The 20,371-nt window shown below is 41.0% G+C and overlaps 1 protein-coding gene across 1 annotated transcript; it reads left to right on the top strand.

Moving 5' to 3' along the window:
- The first annotated feature begins 12,295 nt into the window (after positions 1-12,295).
- On the top strand, positions 12,296-14,163 carry LOC120285980 (protein PYRICULARIA ORYZAE RESISTANCE 21-like). The gene is made up of 3 exons (XM_010059494.3): positions 12,296-12,465; positions 12,754-12,835; positions 12,970-14,163. Exons 1-3 carry the CDS (start codon positions 12,454-12,456, stop codon positions 13,938-13,940), a joined length of 1,065 nt encoding a protein of 354 aa, XP_010057796.2. The 5' UTR covers positions 12,296-12,453; the 3' UTR covers positions 13,941-14,163.
- The last annotated feature ends 6,208 nt before the right edge of the window (positions 14,164-20,371 follow it).

The raw sequence follows: 20,371 nt of genomic DNA, 5'->3' as shown, positions 1-20,371 counted from the left end.
TTTTATTTTTCTTTTATTTTTTATTTTTTTGTTCATTGGTCATTGGCCAAAGATAACAATTGGCAAGGGTTGCCCTCGCTAGATAGGGCAAGGTCGAGCATTGCCCTCGCCAGATCTGCTAACGTTTAGCCTCGCTAGAGGCTGGCAAGGTTTGGCCTTGCCCAAGACCGAGGAGGTTAGCCCTCATTGGCCTTTGGAGAGGTCGCCTTCCCAAATCATGCGGAGATCGCCCCTTGCTAGCATCAGGTGAGGCTTGACCTCGCCAAGCCTTGCCCAAAGCTAGCGAGGCCAACCTCATCGACCTTGAGCCTAACCAAAGGTCACCCCTCATCGGTTGTTGCCTTTGGCTAATTGCTGGCCATTGCCAAGGCCCAGCTACCCATGGATAAAAAATGATAAATGAAGAGAAAGAAAATAAAAAAGACAATAAAATATAAAAAAATTAATAGAAAAATTCGAAGACATATCGGCAAATTTTGCTCACATTAGCGCTAGCTATGCCACGTAGAATGACCGGCGTCCATATCAGTGATTTTCAGCCAAAATTGGCTGAATGAATTACATTGGCAAAATGTGAAAATGTTTAGAACTCAATTGACAAAAATGAAAAGTTTAATACTGAAGTGGTAAAAGTACAGTAAATTTAGAACTTCTTCGATAATTATCCTCTTTGTGAAGAAACACTTTGCACTTCTGATTGAGTTTTCTTTGAAAAGGTGTGCACATCTTGTTAATGGAGACCTATATTACTTAAGTAGGTTCAATGAACTAGACCACTGTAGTTGACTAGAGGTAAACCATTGCACCAAAAATTTGAAAAATAGATGAGGCCTGTGATAGATATGCCTTATTATCAAGATGAAAATGGAGGAATAGAGGACTACATGGTTGTTCAGAGAAGCTCCCCCAGGTTCAGACATTGCCGGGCTGGCGGATCTTGACAAGAAAGAAGAATGTCCTTGACCTTCTCTTTTAAACTAAACGGGGTCCATTAAATTAGCTGGGAACTTTCGACCCAACACGAGGACAAAATCTCCACAAACGGAGACCGGATTGGTTATGCGCGTTCAATTTATGACTAAGCATAAACTCAAAATCAAAGACCTGTCATCCTTGCTCAGGAAGGGTTATCCCCCCCTGCTTTATTAACTGCTGATCTTTATTATAATGACGCGAGAGTTATCAGAGAATTTGAAACAAAAAATTAGAATACAAAGTCATAGCACAGCTCAAATGTACCGTAAGGGATTCATATGTGTTGGAAACTGAAACTCAAGTGCAATAGTAGCCCTGCTTTTAAATGGCAATATCGGTGTTGACACTTTATTTTTAATTGACATATCGATAGAGATAGAAAACCCGAGTTTAAGGTTTTGGGTTTTCGATTGCGATGAGACTCCTTTTTCGAATGAAAATTGTTAATTTCGTTTTTTTTTTTCAGAATGTCATTTTTAGATGATTTCCTAGTTATTTCCAATAAAAAAAAGGAAAGTCAAGCGGTTGACTTTCAGGTTGACTTTGGTCAAATGATTGACAAAAAGTTAAATCCTTAGTAAAAAATTGACTTTTCACACGATGAGATCCCTTTTAGTCCCAATTTGACTTTAGCATAAATTTTTTTGCCAAAATCGATTAAGAATTTTGTATTCCATATTTTTTGGTTTTAAGTTCAAAATTGACCAAAAATAAAATTACTTTTATTCTAGTCATAATTAAGCTTAGTTCCTTCTACGACATTTGATTTAGAGATTACCCATTCACTCATTCAATAAATTTCAAGATTGGGCGTGCCGAAATATGGATTTTCATTTTTAGCCTTGATTAGGGGTCCATATCGATTCTACATGATTCGAAAATGGACACTTCTATTCCACTTGTCTTTGTGAGATAAGTCCGAATCTGGGGCCAATTGCGGGGAATTCATTCGGGTAATTCTTAATTTGAGGGATTTAGCCTTTTTGAACATGAGAAAACCAAGCTAATAAACTTTGATTGATGAAATTCAAGTTGACCTATTTAAGACTAAGGTTTAATTTTGAGAATTGAGGTTCAATTTCACTACTAAACCTCGATTCAATTTTAGCATAAAAGTTGTGCTATAAATTCAAGGCCAATTTGAATGCAATTAGTCATCCTAGGTATGGGTAATTAATTCAATAGGTGCCGCAAAGCACAATGATCCCAAGCGCAAATAAAATAACTATGAGAGACGATTAAATAATGAAATAAGTGCATTAGAAAGTGTAATTGAGTTCTAAAACTTTCAAAAATTGCAATTAAGTCCTAAAACTTGTTATGAAAGCGCAATCAAGTCCTAAAACTTTCAAAAAGTTTAATCAGGTTCTAAAACTTGTCATGAAAGTACAATTGAGTAAAAATATGTCTTTATGAAACATAATTTGGGACGTAATCTTCAATTCTAAGTTCCCAATTCCCACATTAGCTCCCCTTATTTCTCAGTCATCTTCTCTATTCTTTGTCCATATTTTCAAATTAATTAGATCACAAAACCACTTTAATAGTCTCCTCGACAACGTCAGCAACTTTGTGGGAGTATCGTTTCTTTGTAAACTTTGATTAAAGAGAGCTCTTGATCTAGAAGACTAGGGGGATATATTATTTTTTTTGTTCAATGTAACAACAAAAAGTGATTTGGCTCATTGGAACCGGACCAGATTGGTCGGTCCGGTTCGTTTCCCAGTTCCCAGTTCCGGGACCAACCGGTCCAATCCATGGTGCCAAAAATTGGAAACTGGTTCTCCTAGTCCGGTTCCCAGTTTTTGGGTGGAACCGAACCGGACTGGGAACCAATCATCCCTAATTTGTGCCCGCCGCTCAACTTCACGATGGTCGATTGCAGCGTTTTCAGGTTTGGCTTCCCCGACAGCGCCGACTTGGGCTTCTTGCAGTCGCTCAGGCTCCAGTCCGTCATGTGAGTGCGGCATCATCGGGGCGGGAGGCTGTTTTTTCTTCGGTGTGGTTTGCGATCAGTGCAAAATCGGTGTTTCCGGGTGGCTGTTTCAATGATAGTGTCATGTCCACACGCATCATATAAAACTCTACTCATAGGGTGCCGGTGAATGGGACCCTCCGGCGTATTCCGAGGGGGCGACGTCATGTTTTTTGTCATGTCCACACTCATTCTAACTCATCTCACACTGCTCCATTAGTGGAATAATATTTTTTGTTCCATCGTGCTCTTCGCGACTTCTCTCTCCCCCCTCCCTCCTCCCGGCAAGGAGGAGGAGAAGAAGAAAAGGTGAGCTCAACTCGAACCTATTCCTTTCAGAGAATGTGAATCAGTTTACCAAAAGAGTAGCGTTTTCTCATCGTCATCTTCTTTGTCGCAGTTCTTCTCGAGCTGTAAAGAGGCGAGGTTTCTGAAGTAGCCTAGGAAGTGGAGAGCTCTTCCATCACCAAGATACTGCACTGATTGCAGGTGAAGTCGCTGCTCCGGTGCACGTGCGTGTCCAAACGGTGGTGTCTTGATAGACGGCCGTCTCTTCATGGATTCCCCTCTGAACCTCTGCTTCTTCCCCAGGGATTCCCCGAGCCCTAACTGTATCGATCTGCTGACTAACTGCCCCTTCCCCAGGGATTCCCTGAGCCTCAACTGTATCGAACTGCGTACCCCGAGGGACGTGGTAAAGATAAAGTACCCTCTCGGGTGGGAACGGATCAAGGGGCTAGGGTCTTGCCGTGGCGTATTTTGCATCTCTAAAGCGAACGATCGGGAAGTTGCTATATGGAATCCCTCCACTGGGAGATAAAAGCTCTTGCCTGCTGCGAATACTGAGATAGGCGGTGAATTGTGTCGCTCTACTTGCGTTCATGGATTTGGGTATGACCATGAGAATAATGATTACGTGGTGTTGAGGCTGGTTCAGACCTCTGAAGAGCCAATTGAATCTGCGGTTAGCATCTCTCGATCAAGAGCTAATGAGCGGACGTGGCTCGAGGGGATGCCATATCGTCTGCTTAATATGCGCAAGATGGGGGTTTTCGTGTGTGGCCGTCTGCACTGGATAATGAGACGCAAGTGGGCACCGGATTCGGCCAAAGTGTTGGTGGCTTTCGATATTCATACTCGGGAATTTGTGGAGGTGGACGAGCTTAATTTTATAGATAACAATAGGTTTGACATGGATTTGGCCGTCCTGGGAGGGTGTCTTTGCCTCATCATCTATCGTGAGCAAGGGGTGTCGATGTGAGGATTACGAGAGAATATACATCTAGCAAACCATGGGATATGCAGTTCTCGATATCTAACCACTCGAGGGATTGGGGACTTGTCCTGCCATTGAATTACTCCCGGAATGGTGGTTGTCAAGTTTTGGCGGGAGTGGGCAGTGAGACTCTCGTTTGGCATGATTTACAGACCAAGAACGTCGGGGAGTTCCATAGAAGGGGCATGCCAAGCTCCTTTTAAGCAGAAATTTGTTTGCAAACCCTTGTTTGGGTCAATTGATTATGAATGAACTTCCGAGATGAGGGGTAAGTACTTCGTGAAAAGTAGCTAGTTCTTTTATATTGGACTGTCTCGGATTCTTTGTAAACAGAAGTTTAATAACTTGGTTAGTGTAGTGGAATTGACTTGAACTACTTCCTCCATTTTGCATGTTTGTGAAAATGTGAAGCGAAATAAACTTTTTTCCACAGCTTTTTTCGATGGAACAAGGAAACTTATATGAAAATGATGAATGTCTTTTCGCGCCAAAATGGAAAATTCAAATACCAGATAGGAATCAAGGGGCCAAAACAAGCTTTTTCTTGGGGCGCAATCCGTTTGACCTTTTTTACGCGGGAGTCGGGCTCCCGCGCCTTTTGCCGTGGACAACTGTATATGGATTTCGGCCTACACAAAATAACAAAAAAAGAATTATCGCCATATGCACTACACCATTTATCCTCATGATTTGCACAAGACATATTTTCGAAATCAACTATTTCATCGTCGAGTATGTAATAAATACTCTGAGAGGACTTATTGATTAACGCTTTGTTTTTTTGTAAGACAAGCCAAATATCTGACATTAAATTTAAAAAAATAAATAAATTTTATAGACAAGTCTATAAGGCCAATTGTTAATCATATTTAACAAAGAAATATAGAAATGACAATCTTTCTTCTTTTAATTATTTAACGAGTGACTCGGGGTCAGAATCTTTCTTTCATTTTGGACGGTTTCCCGTTGATATACCCTAGTTCCCGCAAATTTATTTATATTCTTAGAATCGTAGAGGAAAGAAAACGAATAAAATACACACGCATGCTACATTAAGCACCAGCCGCACTCGTACATACGATTACAACATGGTAACTTTCAATGCATGACATGAGCTGTCCACGTACGTACGGCAGCAGGATTGACATTTTGGGATGTGAATCCAGCAGCCTAGAATTTTTTCCCTAAATTACTGCGCTCCCTTTTTCCTAAAGAGTCTCTTGTGTCCTATTAGGTCCACCGCTCGATCCAACTGCTATTTTCAAAAGAGATTGGATCATGCCATGAACGAACCTCTAATTGAATTTGTATTTTGAGTATTTGTTGCCTAGTGTGAAGAGAAGAGGGTTATGAATTTCCGACACGTCAATGGGGGGCGCCTGTGATGGGTTCATACTTGTACTTGTGGATTGGGGGGTTTCGATCAAACATTCTGCGACAAAGCGTGAGACCCTCGTAGTAAATTCTCTAGATTATGACCCAAATGGTCCTAATATGCGATATAGTCCATAAACTTTTAATCTGTTCAATGTGATTCTTGAACTTTGATTTAATGTGTAACGTGAGACTCGAATTTTTTGTTCATATTTAATAGGGTTTCTGAATTATATGAAAAAAATATTCCATGTTCTTTCATTAATTTAAAATCAAAGACAATATTGAATATTTTCACGTAATTTATGGACTACTCAAATATGCACAAAAAGCCTAGGGACCGCATTGAACGATTAGGAGTTTAGGAAATACATCACACTATAGGTCAAAATTAAAAAAATATTTATGTCATTTTCCTTAAATTTTAGGGATAGCAGCTATGATCTCGCTTTCTTATTTATTGAAAAGAAAAAATTTGCTGAATCGAGGAAAGCGAAAGGGGAAAGGGGAACGAGAAGGACATGAATTTGTCCTAAACTTTGGGCGACGGATGATGCGATAAATATAGTAAAAATTGGTCCGAACGACAATTCCTAGAAACTTAGGAAATTGACAACTCAATCCGATTGGATTTTTACAAGTGGAGAGGCTAGTCTTTCTTATTTTACGATGTCGATTAGATGAAGGTGGGACGAAAGTGGCGCTATGGACAAAAATCAAGCTGGTCCACCAATTTTTAATACGGTTCGTGGCCGGCTCTGAAAGTGAAGTTTGAGAACTGAGTTTTTTCGAAAAGTTTTGAAAGGAATTGAACAAGATCAATGGTCTGGGAGGATTTGAACTTGAGAGCTTTTGCTTCGATAGAATGGGAGATTTTGTGGGGCTTTAAGTAGCTAGATGAAAGCATGACTTATTATTTTAAACATTACAAGTTTTTAGAACAATTCACAATAGTTTATGAGATGAAGAGGAAGCCCAAACTTTACCAAAAAAGAAAAGAAAAGAGGAAGCCCAAAAATTCACCTTGTAAAAGCTTGAAATAGAGAACTAGAAGCTCTAGAAATACAAGCTTGAGACCTTCGCCTCTGCTTCAGAAGAGTGGGAAATGAAAGAGAAAGGAAAGTGGCATGAAATTCTCTTTTTCATTACAAGAATGCGTTAAAACTTTCTAATTAGATCTTGGATTCTTAAAATGGCTTCACACAATCAAGATGAGATATTCTTGGAAGTCTTTCATGAAGTACAAAAGGAAAATAATAAGGGCCTATTTGGTAACACTCTCGGGAATAACTGATTCTGTTCTTTTGTTCCCCAGAGTAAAAAAAAAGAGCAAAAATTCATTTGGTAAAATTTTTGTTCCCCGGAAAAAAAATATCAATTTTTTTATTTTTATTTTCGGAATAGATTTGGAATAGAATCAAGAAGCAGAAAAAAGTTACTTCTCGTTCTCGGAAATAATTCATAGAATTAATTCTAATTTTTTTCTGCCCTTCTCTTTCTTCTCTTTCATTTTCTTCTTCTTCTTCCTTTTGGTTGGTCACTGGAGTGTCGTCAGTCCGTGGCGATGCCAAGCCATGGCAAGGCTTGTTAGCCCGAGCCTTGCCGTGCCATGGTTGGGCGAGGCTCGGCCTCACCTTGGCTGTGCGAGGTTGACCTCACCCAAATCTAGCAAGGCTCCAAGTTGGCGTCGCCTGGTGATGGCTCAGCAAAGTGGAGCCTCGCCGGTGGCTGGACGAGCTTGGTGTCATCAAATATGGGCGAGGTCAACCTCGCGCAACCAAGGCAAGGTCGAGCCTCGCATAGCCACGACGAGGCTCAACCTTGCCGGCCGGGCGAGGCTAATCTAGTGCTGCCTGTGTGAGGTCGAGCCTCGCTTGGCCATCGACAAGGCTTGGCCTCGCCTTGGCCAGGTGAGCTCGCTAGACCTCGCCTTGGCTTGGCGAGGTTTCGGCGAGCTCGTTGGACCTCGACAACCAGCTACCAAGGAGGAAGAAGAGAAAAAGAAAAAAAAAAAAAGAGAGAAAAATATAATAAAATAATTAAAAAAATTAGAAGAAACAAAAAAATTTAAGAATCCTACTAAACACATTTCTATCCCCGAATTAAAATTTTGGATAGTTACCAAATGCGTTCATTTTCTCAGAAATTATTCCTGGGAATAGAATCATAAAAAATGATTTATGATGAAAATTGTTTATCGAAGTAGAATCGTTACTAAACGCGCCCTCGCAACTAAGGTTAAAAGTAATGATGAGCTCGAGTTAAAAACACTAGGTGTAAAAGGGAGGGATGGATGTTCTAATCCAAAAATTACAAGTGGCTTAATGAGAGTGGCCAAAAAAATATATTTTGAGTGGGAAAAAAGAGAGAGAGCTTCTTCGATAAGTAAAATGCATAAATGAGTCATCAAGAACATTTATGAGCTAAAAAGGTGTTCAAGTAAAAAGTTACAAGTGTCATAATCATGTAGCTCCATTCGATGATATGGCCAAGGGGGATGAATTTAGAAGATCAAACTTGAGTTAAAAAGACACATTGTATGAATCAGAGAAGATGTGATTAAATTATCACACATAGCCACCTTTGGTTTGCTTGATCAAATAACCAAGGTTTAAATAATTATGACTTTGAGTTAAAAGCCTTAAGTGCAATGATGGGAATGGTGCTTCAATCCAAAGAATACAAGTGGCCTAATATGAGTAGCCAAATGAGAGATATTTTGAGAGAAGGCTTTTTGATTAGGTAAAACAAGTGAATCATCAAGACATTAATTGGCTAAGGTTGAAATAGATGATGTAATGCATAAAGTCATCACTAAACTAAGTTCAATGTCACAAGCTAAGGACATGTGGCTTAAAATACTTGGTGGAGAAATGAAGAGAGATGGTATAATTTAAAGAGGAACAAATGGCTCGCTTGTATGGTTTCCAAAGTAGATATTTTGTTGAGTTATCAAAATATGTTGAAAATCAATACGTAAACAAGGAAATCAGTGTCCATTCCGAGCATTAATAAATAAGAAAAATATTTTCAACTCACTAAAAATATTGGTGGAAAATAACGGATGCTAGGAAAATCTCAATTTAATAAATTTAAAATTTGAATATTGTCAAATAGGCAATTTTGATGACAGCAACTAATATGGCGGTGAATTAATGACTGTCACTTAACACCACCAACATACATGTCAATATCTATCACCAAGCTTAACGCCTGGAATGCCGAAGATTATGGTAATGGAAAATTATCCTCCATACCTTCTACACCTCACAAAATTAACAACTTTCATTGCTCCAAACTAAATAACACTTATCTTTATATCTTAAATTTTAATACCGAACATAGAAAGTGCCAGGGAGTCTTTTTGGGAGCATAAGGTGAGGATGCTAGTTTAGGATCCACTTGACTTCCATTTGACTGGATTAACAAAGGCTTTGGTGTTCCCTAATAGACATTGATTAAACCTTTCTTTTCTATAATGAACACTTTCAGAGAATCCAAGTTCTCCTTTCTTGTAGTACAAGTGGAGAGGAAAAAACTGACTAGGGATACCTAGGCTAAGGAAAGTTTTAAGACATTTCTTTGGATGAGGAAAGGAAACCTTTCAAAGGTCACTTGGATACTTTTAGTGTTCAATTCAAGTTGGAAAATTCCTAGAGTTCACTTAGCTCCTGAATAAGCTTCTTTCTCTTTTGATAATAATTAATATTCATTTTTTTTCTAAATAAGAATCCTATTCTATTCAAAGGGAGGAATCTCCTTGGTCTTCTTTTTCGATTAGATAAAGAAAAGCTTGTTCGAATCGAATAGTGTTCATAAAAGAAAGGACAATCATTTCCAAAGGCTGTCCCAAATAGCTAGATTCCTTCTTTGACAAGCTAGATGGGTGATTCTACCTCAAAAGATAAAAAAAAAAAAAGTTACGCTAAGAAAGAAAGTAAGAATCCTATCTCTTGGATGGATTGTCAAGTTGGCTGCTGTATCATGGATCCCCTTGGGAGGGAAGGATTGACAAGCACACTTGCCTATAGGAGATTAGACTATCCATTGTCTGCTAGATAGATTTCCCTTGCATTGGAAGAAGGGGAAACAATTGCCTTTTCTCAGGTTCTCAAACTTTTGGGGATAAATACATTAGAAGTGTCAAAAGTTGTGTATGACGCTCACTTTAATACCAAAAGTTTTCCTCCATTCACTTAATTGCCAAATCAGAGAAAAAACAATCATTTAAGTACCAACGACAAGAAATTTTGGCCAATTTAATTACGTGATATTTATAATTAAAATTATGATATGACTTGGCAATTTTTTTAAAAACTCCAATCCACATGGCATTTTCACGTGACATGTTTGGCGCTGAAGTGATCACTTTTTGACAACAACTGGCACTGAAGTTGTCATTTTGAACAAAATTTGACACTAAAATGATGAGTATTTACAACTTTTATATGACGTCGTTTAGGCTTTGCATGCTAACTAGATACGTTGACAAGCCACATAGGATTGAGAAATTAATAAAATATAATCACGTCAGATTTCCAGTTAACCAAATCGGAGTTGACATTCAAGTGATCATTTTTTGAAAAAAAAAATGATATTCAAGTGATTCGAAAAAAAATTTTGGTACTAAAGTGAACGCTGTACATTACCTTTTGCACTTCTAGTATACTTATTCCCAAACTTTTGTGTAAACTAATTTATAAGCTGAATTTTAACCTAACAAGTGAAAATACGTGATCCATACCCATCATAGATTGAGTCGTTGGTCCAAGTTTTTGTTCAGGCCATAGAGTTAATCTTACTTGCACCGTGGATGGCGACTTTCCAACTGAATGGACAAAGCATCTTGTTCTTTCGAATCAATGGGTACTTCCTCTTTACACGGACGAATCCCACTACCACATTCGCTGTCCCCAATCATTTTTCAAATCGAATATACATTTCTAACCAAATTGTGTACGTGTAATTTGGTCTATTGTCGATGGAGAATCATTCTTTGTTTCTTCCCACAATTTTTAATTTCGCGATACGTACTTTGTGGAGATTGACTTGCCACATGAGGATGGTCTAACATACATTTTTTTTTTTTTTTTGGAGTGATGGGTTTAAAGTCCAACTTGGACTTCATATCAAACCATGTAACATCTGTTTGAAGAATATGGTCGATTACCTAGCCCATGTTGGAGACAGCTCATTAAGGTTTTTTTCTTCTTTTTAAAGTTTAAAGTTAGTACTCTTCGTCGTATTGTTGGATCTTTAGTCTCTTCCAAATAGTGAGCATGGTCCGAGTTGGGTTGGTTCAAAACCTAACCTAGGGATTAACCTGCACAGTATTAGTTCCTAATTTTTGGGACTAAGGACTGACCTTATTGAGTCCAGTCCAGTTCCAGGATCAACCCGAGGCCAATCGATTATATTTTATTCGATTTTTTGTATTCCTTAAAAGGAGAAACATGCTATTTCAAATATATATCCATCAACAATGTGGCATTGAGCAACCAAATCATGATAACCAATACATATCAAACATAAATATAAGATAAGGTAACAACATAAATTTCACACCGACTAGAAGCAACAAACCATAAAAATGAACATGCGAGATGAGCGACAAGGCGAGCAAGGCCAAGGCGGGCAAGCTAGGTTGAGGCGAGTGAAAGGCATTTTTCTTTTTTGTGTTGAATTAGGGCTGAGTCTCTTTCTACTTTCTAATTTACATGGCAAACTACTACAATAAGAACAAAGGATGATGCATTAGGGTTTAGAATATACAAAAGCATATAATATATCTAATATATATTATATATAATTGGTCTGGGTTGGACCAATCCTAAACTATCAGAACCGAGAATCAATCCGCACAGTATAGGGTTTAGGGGTTTGGAGACCAATGACCGACCTAGTCCTTCTATGAATTGGACCAGGATCGATCGGGTTGGGCCGGTCCATTGTCGGCCTAGGGTCAACCTTAGATCGATGCTCACCCCTATTTCCAGATTAGGTCACATCGATTGAATCGCATAAATCTGATGCACTGTTTAGTTCCTTGTTAAATTTGTTATTGTGTTCTATTGCTCTACATACTTGATGATCAGTCCACATAATTTTAGTTCCATGTACTGAACCAAGCATTAGAGCATATAAAAGAGTAGAGTTCACCCCAGCACAGTCACCTATGAATTCCCTCGAAATCTAAGTTCATGCGCAGTGAATTGTCGAAACCAAATTCAATGCAAGAACGACAACCAAAGGACCGAAAATCACATGAGCAAAACGACAGTTAAAGGAACAAAACACCTCAATGCGCGTCGGAAATTCAACTGCAGAAAGCAAAGTGATGAGATTGTAGCCACTTGGGGCTGTTCCCGTTCTTCTGCTGTTAATCTTTCGACAATGGAAGGTGAAACACGTGCGGTATATGTTCATGAACCCATCATTGCCGCAGACTGCAAGCCCACTAGCAGTGGAGGTGATGTAATACTGCGGACGTCATGAGTTCAACGCATGCTTCTCCTAGTATTCGACGTGACAGTGACATGAGAACCAACATCCGTACGGTCAAGTTCCTTGTTCTTAGTCCCGCCAAAATACGAGTTTGCCGTGCACTTCTTGGTTGACTCCGTTCGTCGTGCGGCTCCAAATCAAATACAGAATTTTCTCAAAAACTTAAGAAGGAAGCTGATGAAGCTATTATATTTACGGGGACCATTCTCTTTCTTAACCAGACAGTTCTCATTCCGTCTTATATATATTGATCCATAACTGACACCCCATCATCATCACTCACTCCTTCCTTCACCACTTCGCACTCCCTCGTTTTTGGAGCTCTCCAGATCTTGTCTCTCCCGTAGCTATGGCAGAGAGGGTGAATCCTGCTCCTAATTCCTCTAACTCATCTCTCTCGATACCTGCATTTTCTTTTCTGTGTCGTTTTTATTTTTTATCATTCTATGATTGTGATTCTTCAGAACAATTATCTCTCCATTTGGGTTATTATTTTGTTGGGTCCTTCCTGTTCATTTCGCTGTTTTGCGTCTTCCCCCCTGATAATTTCTCTGTAAACAATTAGGAAAAGGAAAACCTCGAATTATTCTTCGCATTCATTTGATACACGTGGCTTTATTGATTTTTGCATTGTTCTTGTTTATTGCAGGTGACCAGAATGTTGATAAAGGTGGATATGCAGTGCCCGCGCTGCTACAGGAAGATCAAGAAAGTTCTATGTAAAATTCCCCGTGAGTCTCTCTCTCTCTCTCGCTTCCACTCTTTTTAGTTTCAAATTGTTATCATTTCTTGATTCGTCATTGCCATTGCATTGGTGTTAATTTAATTCGAACGAGTTTGCTATGAATTAATTTGTGAACAATAGAAGTCAAAGACCAGATATACGATGAAAAGCAGAACACGGTGTTGATCACCGTCGTGTGCTGTAGCCCGGAGAAGGTCCGACAGATGATCATCTGCGAGGGTGGCGAGACGGTGCACAGCATCGAGATCCTGCTTGACAAGCCCAATGAGACCGAGAAGAAGTGCAAGGAGTCTGATACACAAAAGGATACCGACAAAACCACGGTCGTGAGCGTTGTGCCGCCGAAAGAAGACCTCAAGACGCCTGCTCGAACGACGCCTCCACCGACGCCTTTACGCCAGGCGTGTGTGCCGCCACCCCGAAAGGCGCCAAATCCAAAGGTGTGCTACCCACTGGTGCCAGTGTATCCGATGGTGGGGGTGTGCCGTTGTCCACCAGGTTATAGGGGGTACGGTGGGGGCCCATGTTATTGTGGGCAGAGAAGGCCGGTGATGTGCTATGATGGATGTGGGAGACCGGTTGGTGAGTGTCAAGGCTGGAACAAAGGCCCCTTTCCTGTGCAGGGGAGGCCAGTGACGTGCGATGATGGATGTGGGAGACCGGTTGGTGAGTGTCAAGGCGGGAACAAAGGCCCCTTTCCTGTGCAGGGGAGGCCAGTGACGTGCGATGATGGATGTGGGAGACGGGTCGGTGAGTGTCAAGGTGGGAACGGAGGCTCCTTTCCTAGGCAGGGGAGGTCAGTGACGTGTGATGATGGATGTGGGAGACTGGCTGATGAGTGTCAATGCGGGAATAGAGGCTCTTTTCTTGGGCAGAGGAGGCTAGTGACGTGCGATGATGGTTGTGGGAGACCGGTTGGCGAGTGTCAAGGCGGGAGCAGAGGCTCCTTTACTAGTCAGGGGAGGCTAGTGACATGCGATGATGGATGTGGAAGACCGGCTTGTGAGTGTCAAGGTGGGAATAGAGGTTATTGCGTGAGCCGATGCGATTATTTTATTGAAGAAAATGCCACTGCATGCACTGTCATGTGATCGAGTTCAAAAATTTTCACGTCAATCACTAATGTAGTGACTTTGTGAAAGATAAATAAGTCGATTTTTCAGGGCTATCTTGGGGTCTTTATCTTTGTGGGCATAATAGATAAATCGATGAGGTTGGTGGTCTAGTATGGTGGTATTTGTGGTCAAATATGTTCAACACATGACTTGTTGCTTGTTCATTTCTTCAATTCAATAAGATTGAGGTCTTTTCATATCTCCTCTCATCCTCTCATTCAGCGCATATTCATGTCTCGTGCTTGCCTCTATGGTGATTCATTATGGGAAAGATCAGGTCGAGTGAACTGTTGAATGGCCTTCACAAAATGAAATGAAACAAAATGATTGTAACTTCATCATTTGGCTTGATAATATTGGTATTCGTTATAGCCATATATTCTACATCTACTCTTTGCTTGTTCCTTCATTTATTTTGGCTCATTGTATGTCTACTTCAAAATCTATACCAAAACTCCTCTCCCATCTCTTCCCCTCCCATTCCTCTCTCCCCACCCATAACAGCACAACGCATCAACAGTGAAATTATTACAAAAAAAGTCCAAAATCTATTATAGGGATATCAATTCAGTCATAAACTTTTTAATTTAGCTAATTCAAGACTAAACATTTTAATAATTTGTCAATGTAATCATTTCGATTAATTTCGACTGGAAATTATTGACGTGAATGCTAGCTATCCTAAGTGGCCACCACTATGGTCGTCGACCAATCAAGGGAAATAAGAAGAAAAGAAAAAAGAAAAAAAGAGAAGAAATGGAAAAAAATGAGGAAAATTTTAAAAATTTGGAAAAATTATGCATGTTGGTGTTGGTGGTGCATGTCGGATGGCTGGCATCCACTTAAGCAATTTTCAGCTAAAATTGATAGCACCCTTGGGCTGACAGTATAGTCTGATGCTAATACCGACGACGTCACCTTCCCCCTTGCCTATTGCTTGCACCCCTCTCCCTTATCCCTATCTCTGTTTGTGGCGAGATTGTTCATCGCTTGGGACAGTGAGGCCACACGAGCTCAGCTAAGCCCATAGTTTGAGATAGCCGGCGCTGTGTGAGGCCGGCCTCAAGCTTGCGAGGGCTGCACCTGGTCGCAAGCCTTTGTGGCAAGCTCGCTAGCTGGGCAATCTCTATAACAAAGCTCGACCATGGTGGCCTCGTCTCGATCTGACCTTGAGCCGGCGCAGTGACCACTGCCTGCCTCAGACATGAGGTCGGTGACGACCTCCAAAGGAACAGTGGCGGTGCGTGCGGTAGAGGGGAGACGTGGTGGTGGTGGTGGGGTGGGGGTGGGACCGAAGTCTCTCGGGTGAAAATTTACAGTGGGAAGTTGAAGAGGATTTGTGTAACTTTCTTCTTAAAGAAGATAACTTCCTTACGAGGTCGCCGTTAGATTCTAAAGTCAGGGCACTCGTCACCCTCACTTTAAAGGACTCATACATGATGGAAAGGGAAACTCAAGCAAAGCAATAGCTCTGCTTTTTAAATGGGAATATCAGCAAGACAAAAGCAAAGTGCAACTTTCAATGAATGATAGCGAGTAATCTTAGTTGCAACGCTTTGGGCTCGGTACGTCTAACTTTAACACAAGTTGCTTCTAACTGCGTCTAACGTCATCCTTCAAGTTCGCTTAATGTGCTCAGTTTGTTTTAGTAATTGCTACAAGAAAGTGTCCTTGATTTTGGCGTGGGTGGGCCAGAGCGTTGGCTTTCTCTGTGATCGTGATATTCGTTAGCTGTATTTCGGACGTCAGAGGAAGATCGTTATCGACGTGCAATCCTAAAGCGCTCGTCGCATTTTAGAAAGAACATTCGTTCATCCTATTTTCATCGTTAAGCTTTCCGGGCCAAATTTGACGTTAACTAATATCGTGGTATCTATGTGGAGAATGACAAAATATTACCACTTATAATAAACATCTTTTTGCCAAGGCAAATCGTTAGTTTCTCCCTCTCCTCCCCCCTTTCTTCCTCCTTTCTCTCCTATACTACCAAAGCACACATTTGATGAGGCCTGAACCGCCCAAATGAGTGCCTGCTTTTAAAAGCAAAAAAGGTCATAACTGAGGATTATAAAATGTGCGGAAGACATTCAATATTAGGATGGAGATCTTCTATCCCATATGGTGCTTCACTCTGTATCTCAACAAATCTCAATCATATATAAAATCTTTATTTTTATAAATCAATCACTGAGATTTATCTAAGCACTAAAGGGATTACCATGCGGGGCAAAAGATTTATGTTTGGTCGGAATTGTAGTTGCCATCTTAAAGAGGTTGGACACCACAAATTGAGATTTATCCAAGTACTGAAGGGTTACCTTGCGAAGCAAGATAATAGCTTCACTTTTAAATTACCTTTGTTTTGCCAAAATTTGACTCCGCGGCGAAATACCTTTCAATGGAAATCATTCTCCGGTTTTTATTAGAGGGGACGGGTTTTGTGACAATTCCGAATAAGAAATATCATAGATAGACAAGGGAATGGATAACTTCATTTGAAACTAAACTGAATTTATGCAAATTGTGCTTAAATTTAATCAATGATGTAGCATGAGAATGTAAAGATGCGATTTGGGAATTTAATTGACGACAAAGCACCGAGAAACTAAAGCAAAGATACATGCTAAAATTTAATCAACGATGTGGATCTAGAAACTATTGTCGCGACCTACCCCTTGGTACGATAGGAAATAGATTTTGGGGGTATTGCCTAAAAGATGGGTTTACGTCCTAGTTTTAAACACGGACTCTCCTAAACCCATGCTTCTCATGACGTTGAGTGTTCAAATTGACGCTGAGAATTTTCTAAAAAGAAGTTGGCACTAATCAATTGGGGTCAGCTAGAAGCTAAATAAGGCATGTGAGTGTGTCTCACTTTATACACAACCGGTGAATTTAGGGTTAGAAAATTATACTAATTAATCAATTAGTGCCATGTCGGTATTTAATTTTGTCCATTTTAGAAATATTTTTGTCAAGTAGTTTGGATTGATTTTAAATATATCTACTAACATGTGAGGTGTTCATGTGAGTATATAATCATTAAAATAACAATTAGCGACTGAATTGAGCATTAAATAAAGTGCAAAGGAAAACAAGCATTTAGCGTTAAGAAATGAATGCCAATCCTAATTAAGCAAAAGGAAACCACGATGATGTCAAAGGTGCGCAATCAGTGCCATTTGTCCTCAAGAAAGATCGAAACCTTATGGTAGAGCTATAAGAGTTTGTTTAATTTTGAGCACAATTTTTAAGGATTTTTGCACATTCTAAGAGAAGGCTAACCACAAGACTATTTTAAAGCTTTTTCATAACCATTAGAAAAAGAAGAAGAATTTTTTGGAATTTTTTTATTTAGCTTAATTTTTTAAAAATATATTTAATTGATTTTTGGGAAAATGTCACAAATGGTCCCTATACTATTACTTAATGTGCAATTCGTTCTTGAACTTTCGATCGGCACAATTTGGTCCCTAAACTATTAATAAATGCCCGATTTGGTCCTTGAATTTTTGATTGGCTCAATTTGATCCCTGAACTATTGATAAATGTTTGATTTAGTCATTCGTTAATATTTTTCCTTTTTTTTGGCTTATAGTAATGAAATTGAAAAAATAAAAAATAATGAAAAAAAAAAAATTAACAAAAAAAAAAATAGTAACGAAAAAAAAAGAAACCCTAGCGAGTACTGTTCATCTCCCTCGCGAAAGTAGCCTTGCCCGCATCGGCCAATAATGCATGGGGAAAAATCTCAAATAAAATAAAATAAACTTGCCTAATAAAATAAATATACTTAATTTAATTTTTTCTTCTTTCTTTTTGAAAAAAAAAAGAAATCTTGGTCGGTTCGGAACTCTAGCGAGGGGAGTGGCCAGCAAGGGTTTCCGGTGAGGGCACGGCGAGCAGCACGTCCGGCGCGGGAAAGCAAGGGTTGACACCGGCGAGGGACTACGGTGTGGCAGGGCACCGACGAGGGGCGTCGCGGGGCGCAAGGCTTGCTATCGGACATCGGGGAGAGGTGACCAGAGGTGGTGTGGGCTCCGACAGCGTCGGGTCGCGGCTGGGACAGTGGCACGACAGCGGTTGAGCGTCGGGCGGAGGCGAGCGAGGGCGTTCGGGTCATGGCTGCTGCGGGGCTCTCGAATCTGCCGGCGTTGGACACTTGAGCGGCAAGATCGGGACAACGGTGGCGTCATAGGTCGGCACGGGCTGGAGCGGGGGACGTCGAGCACTGGGTCATGGCGGCAAGGATCAGCTCGGCGAGGTAGCAGAAGCGTCAGGTCATCGCTGGTTGTCGGGCAGAGTGTTGAGGTGTGGCAGGGACGCGGAGGTCACCGGATCTGGAAGTTGCGGGCGACTGAGGCGTTGCAAGGTCGACGGGCGGCAGGCAAGACCAGTGGAGTGGCGGTGGAGTAGAGAGGGCTCATGGGTCGCCGGCGCGGTCGAGGTCTACCGGCGTAGTGACCGGTGCGGGCAAGGCTGCTTCCGTGAGGAAGATGAACAGTATCCGCTAGGGTTTCTTTTTTTTTTTTTTTCGTTATTTTTTTTTTCGTTACTATTTTTTCCTTTTTTTTTTCATTATTTTTTTATTTTTTCAATTTCGTTACTATAAGCAAAAAAAAAAGAAGAAGGGAAAAATAGTAACGAAGGACTAAATCGGACATTTATCAATAGTTCATGGACCAAATTAAGCCGATCGAAAATTCAGGGACCAAATCGGGCATTTATCAATAGTTCATGGATCAAATTGAGCCGATCGAAAGTTCAGGGATGAAATTGCACATTAAGTAATAGTATAGGGACCATTTGTGACATTTTCCCTTGATTTTTTAATCCGAAAATAGTGACCTCAGGCTGGGCCTAGGGCCATGACATGGGCTGAACTTAGACTCTGGGGCCTGGGCTAGGAATATAAATTAGGCTCTCATGTCAAGTCCACTCGTGAGCTAAACCCAATTTGCTAGAGTACAAACCTAACCCAAACAAAACTAAGCCCGCAATCTTCTAACCTAAATAAAGCCTGGATTACAAAACTAAAACATAGGCCCAACGCTCACTGGCCCCACAACCCAAACTCAGCCCATTTTGCTCATGACAAGCCCACTTTTGTTAAAACAACAAGGGAAAATGTCACAAATGGTCCCTATACTTTTACTTAATTTGCAATTTCGTCCTTGAACTTTCGATCGGCTCAATTTGGTCCCTGAACTATTGATAAATGCCCGATTTGATCCCTGAATTTTCGATCGGCTTAATTTGGTCTCTGAACTATTTATAAATGTCCGATTTAGTCATTCGTTACTATTTTTCCCTTTTTTTTGCTTATAGTAACGAAATTGAAAAAAGAAAAAAAAAGAAAAAGAAAAGAAAAATAGTAACGAAAAGAAAATAACGAAAAAAATAACAAAAAAAATAGTAACGAAAAAAGAAAAGAAACCCTAGCGGTTACTGTTCATCTTCCTCGCAGAAGCAGCCTTGCTCGCACCGGTCACTGCGCCGGCAGACCTCGACCGCGCCAGCGACCCACAAGCCCTCTCTGCTCCATCGCCGCTCCACCGGTCTCGCCTGCCGCCTGTCGACCTTACAACGCCTCAGTTGCCTGCAACTTCCAGATTTGGCGACCTCCGCGTCCCTGCCGCACCTAAACGCTCTGCCCGATGACCAGTGACGACCTGACGCTTCTGCTACCTCACTGAGCCGATCCTTGCCGCCGCGACCCATCGCTTGACGTCCCCCGCTCCAGCTCGTGCCGACCTGTGACGCCATCGTTGTCCCGATCTCGCCGCTCGAGTGTCCGACGCCGCGATCCGAGAGCCCGCGGCAGCCACGACCCAACGCCCCTGCTCGCCTCGCTTGATGCTCAACCGCTGCCATGCCACCGTCCCAACCGCAACCCAACGTCGCCGGAGCCCACACCGCCACCGCTTGCCTCTCCCGATGTCCGACAGCAAGCCTCGCGCCCCACGACGCCCCTCGCCGGTGCCTTGCCACGCCGGAGTCCCTCGCTGGTGTCAACCCTCGCTTTCCTGCGTCGGACGTGCTGCTCGCCGTGCCCTCGCCGGAAACCCTCGCTGGCCACTCCCCTCACTGGAGTTCCGAACCGGCCAAGATTTCTTTTCTTTTTCAAAAAGAAAGAAGAAAAAGTTAAATTAAGTATATTTATTTTATTAGGCAAGTTTATTTTATTTTATTTTATTTTATTTTATTTTATTTTATTTTATTTGAGATATTTCCCCATGCATAATTGGCTGGTGCGGGCAAGGCAGCCTCCGTGAGGGAGATGAACAATACTCGCTAGGGTTTCTTTTTTTTTTTCGTTACTTTTTTTTTTTTTGTTAATTTTTTTGTTATTTTTTTGTTATTTTTTCAATTTCATTACTATAAGCCCAAAAAAAAGGAAAAATAGT

The sequence above is a fragment of the Eucalyptus grandis genome, chromosome 11 (assembly GCF_016545825.1).
Source record: "Eucalyptus grandis isolate ANBG69807.140 chromosome 11, ASM1654582v1, whole genome shotgun sequence".
NCBI classification, from domain to species: domain Eukaryota; kingdom Viridiplantae; phylum Streptophyta; class Magnoliopsida; order Myrtales; family Myrtaceae; genus Eucalyptus; species Eucalyptus grandis.
This window is presented reverse-complemented; position numbering and strand designations above follow the sequence as displayed.

What these genes read in the sequence shown, in the direction of transcription:
- LOC120285980 (XM_010059494.3), top strand. An exon ending in AGTTCTATGTAAAATTCCCC is followed by an intron (nt 12,836 to 12,969) that starts GTGAGTCTCTCT and finishes TGTGAACAATAG; the next exon opens with AAGTCAAAGACCAGATATAC.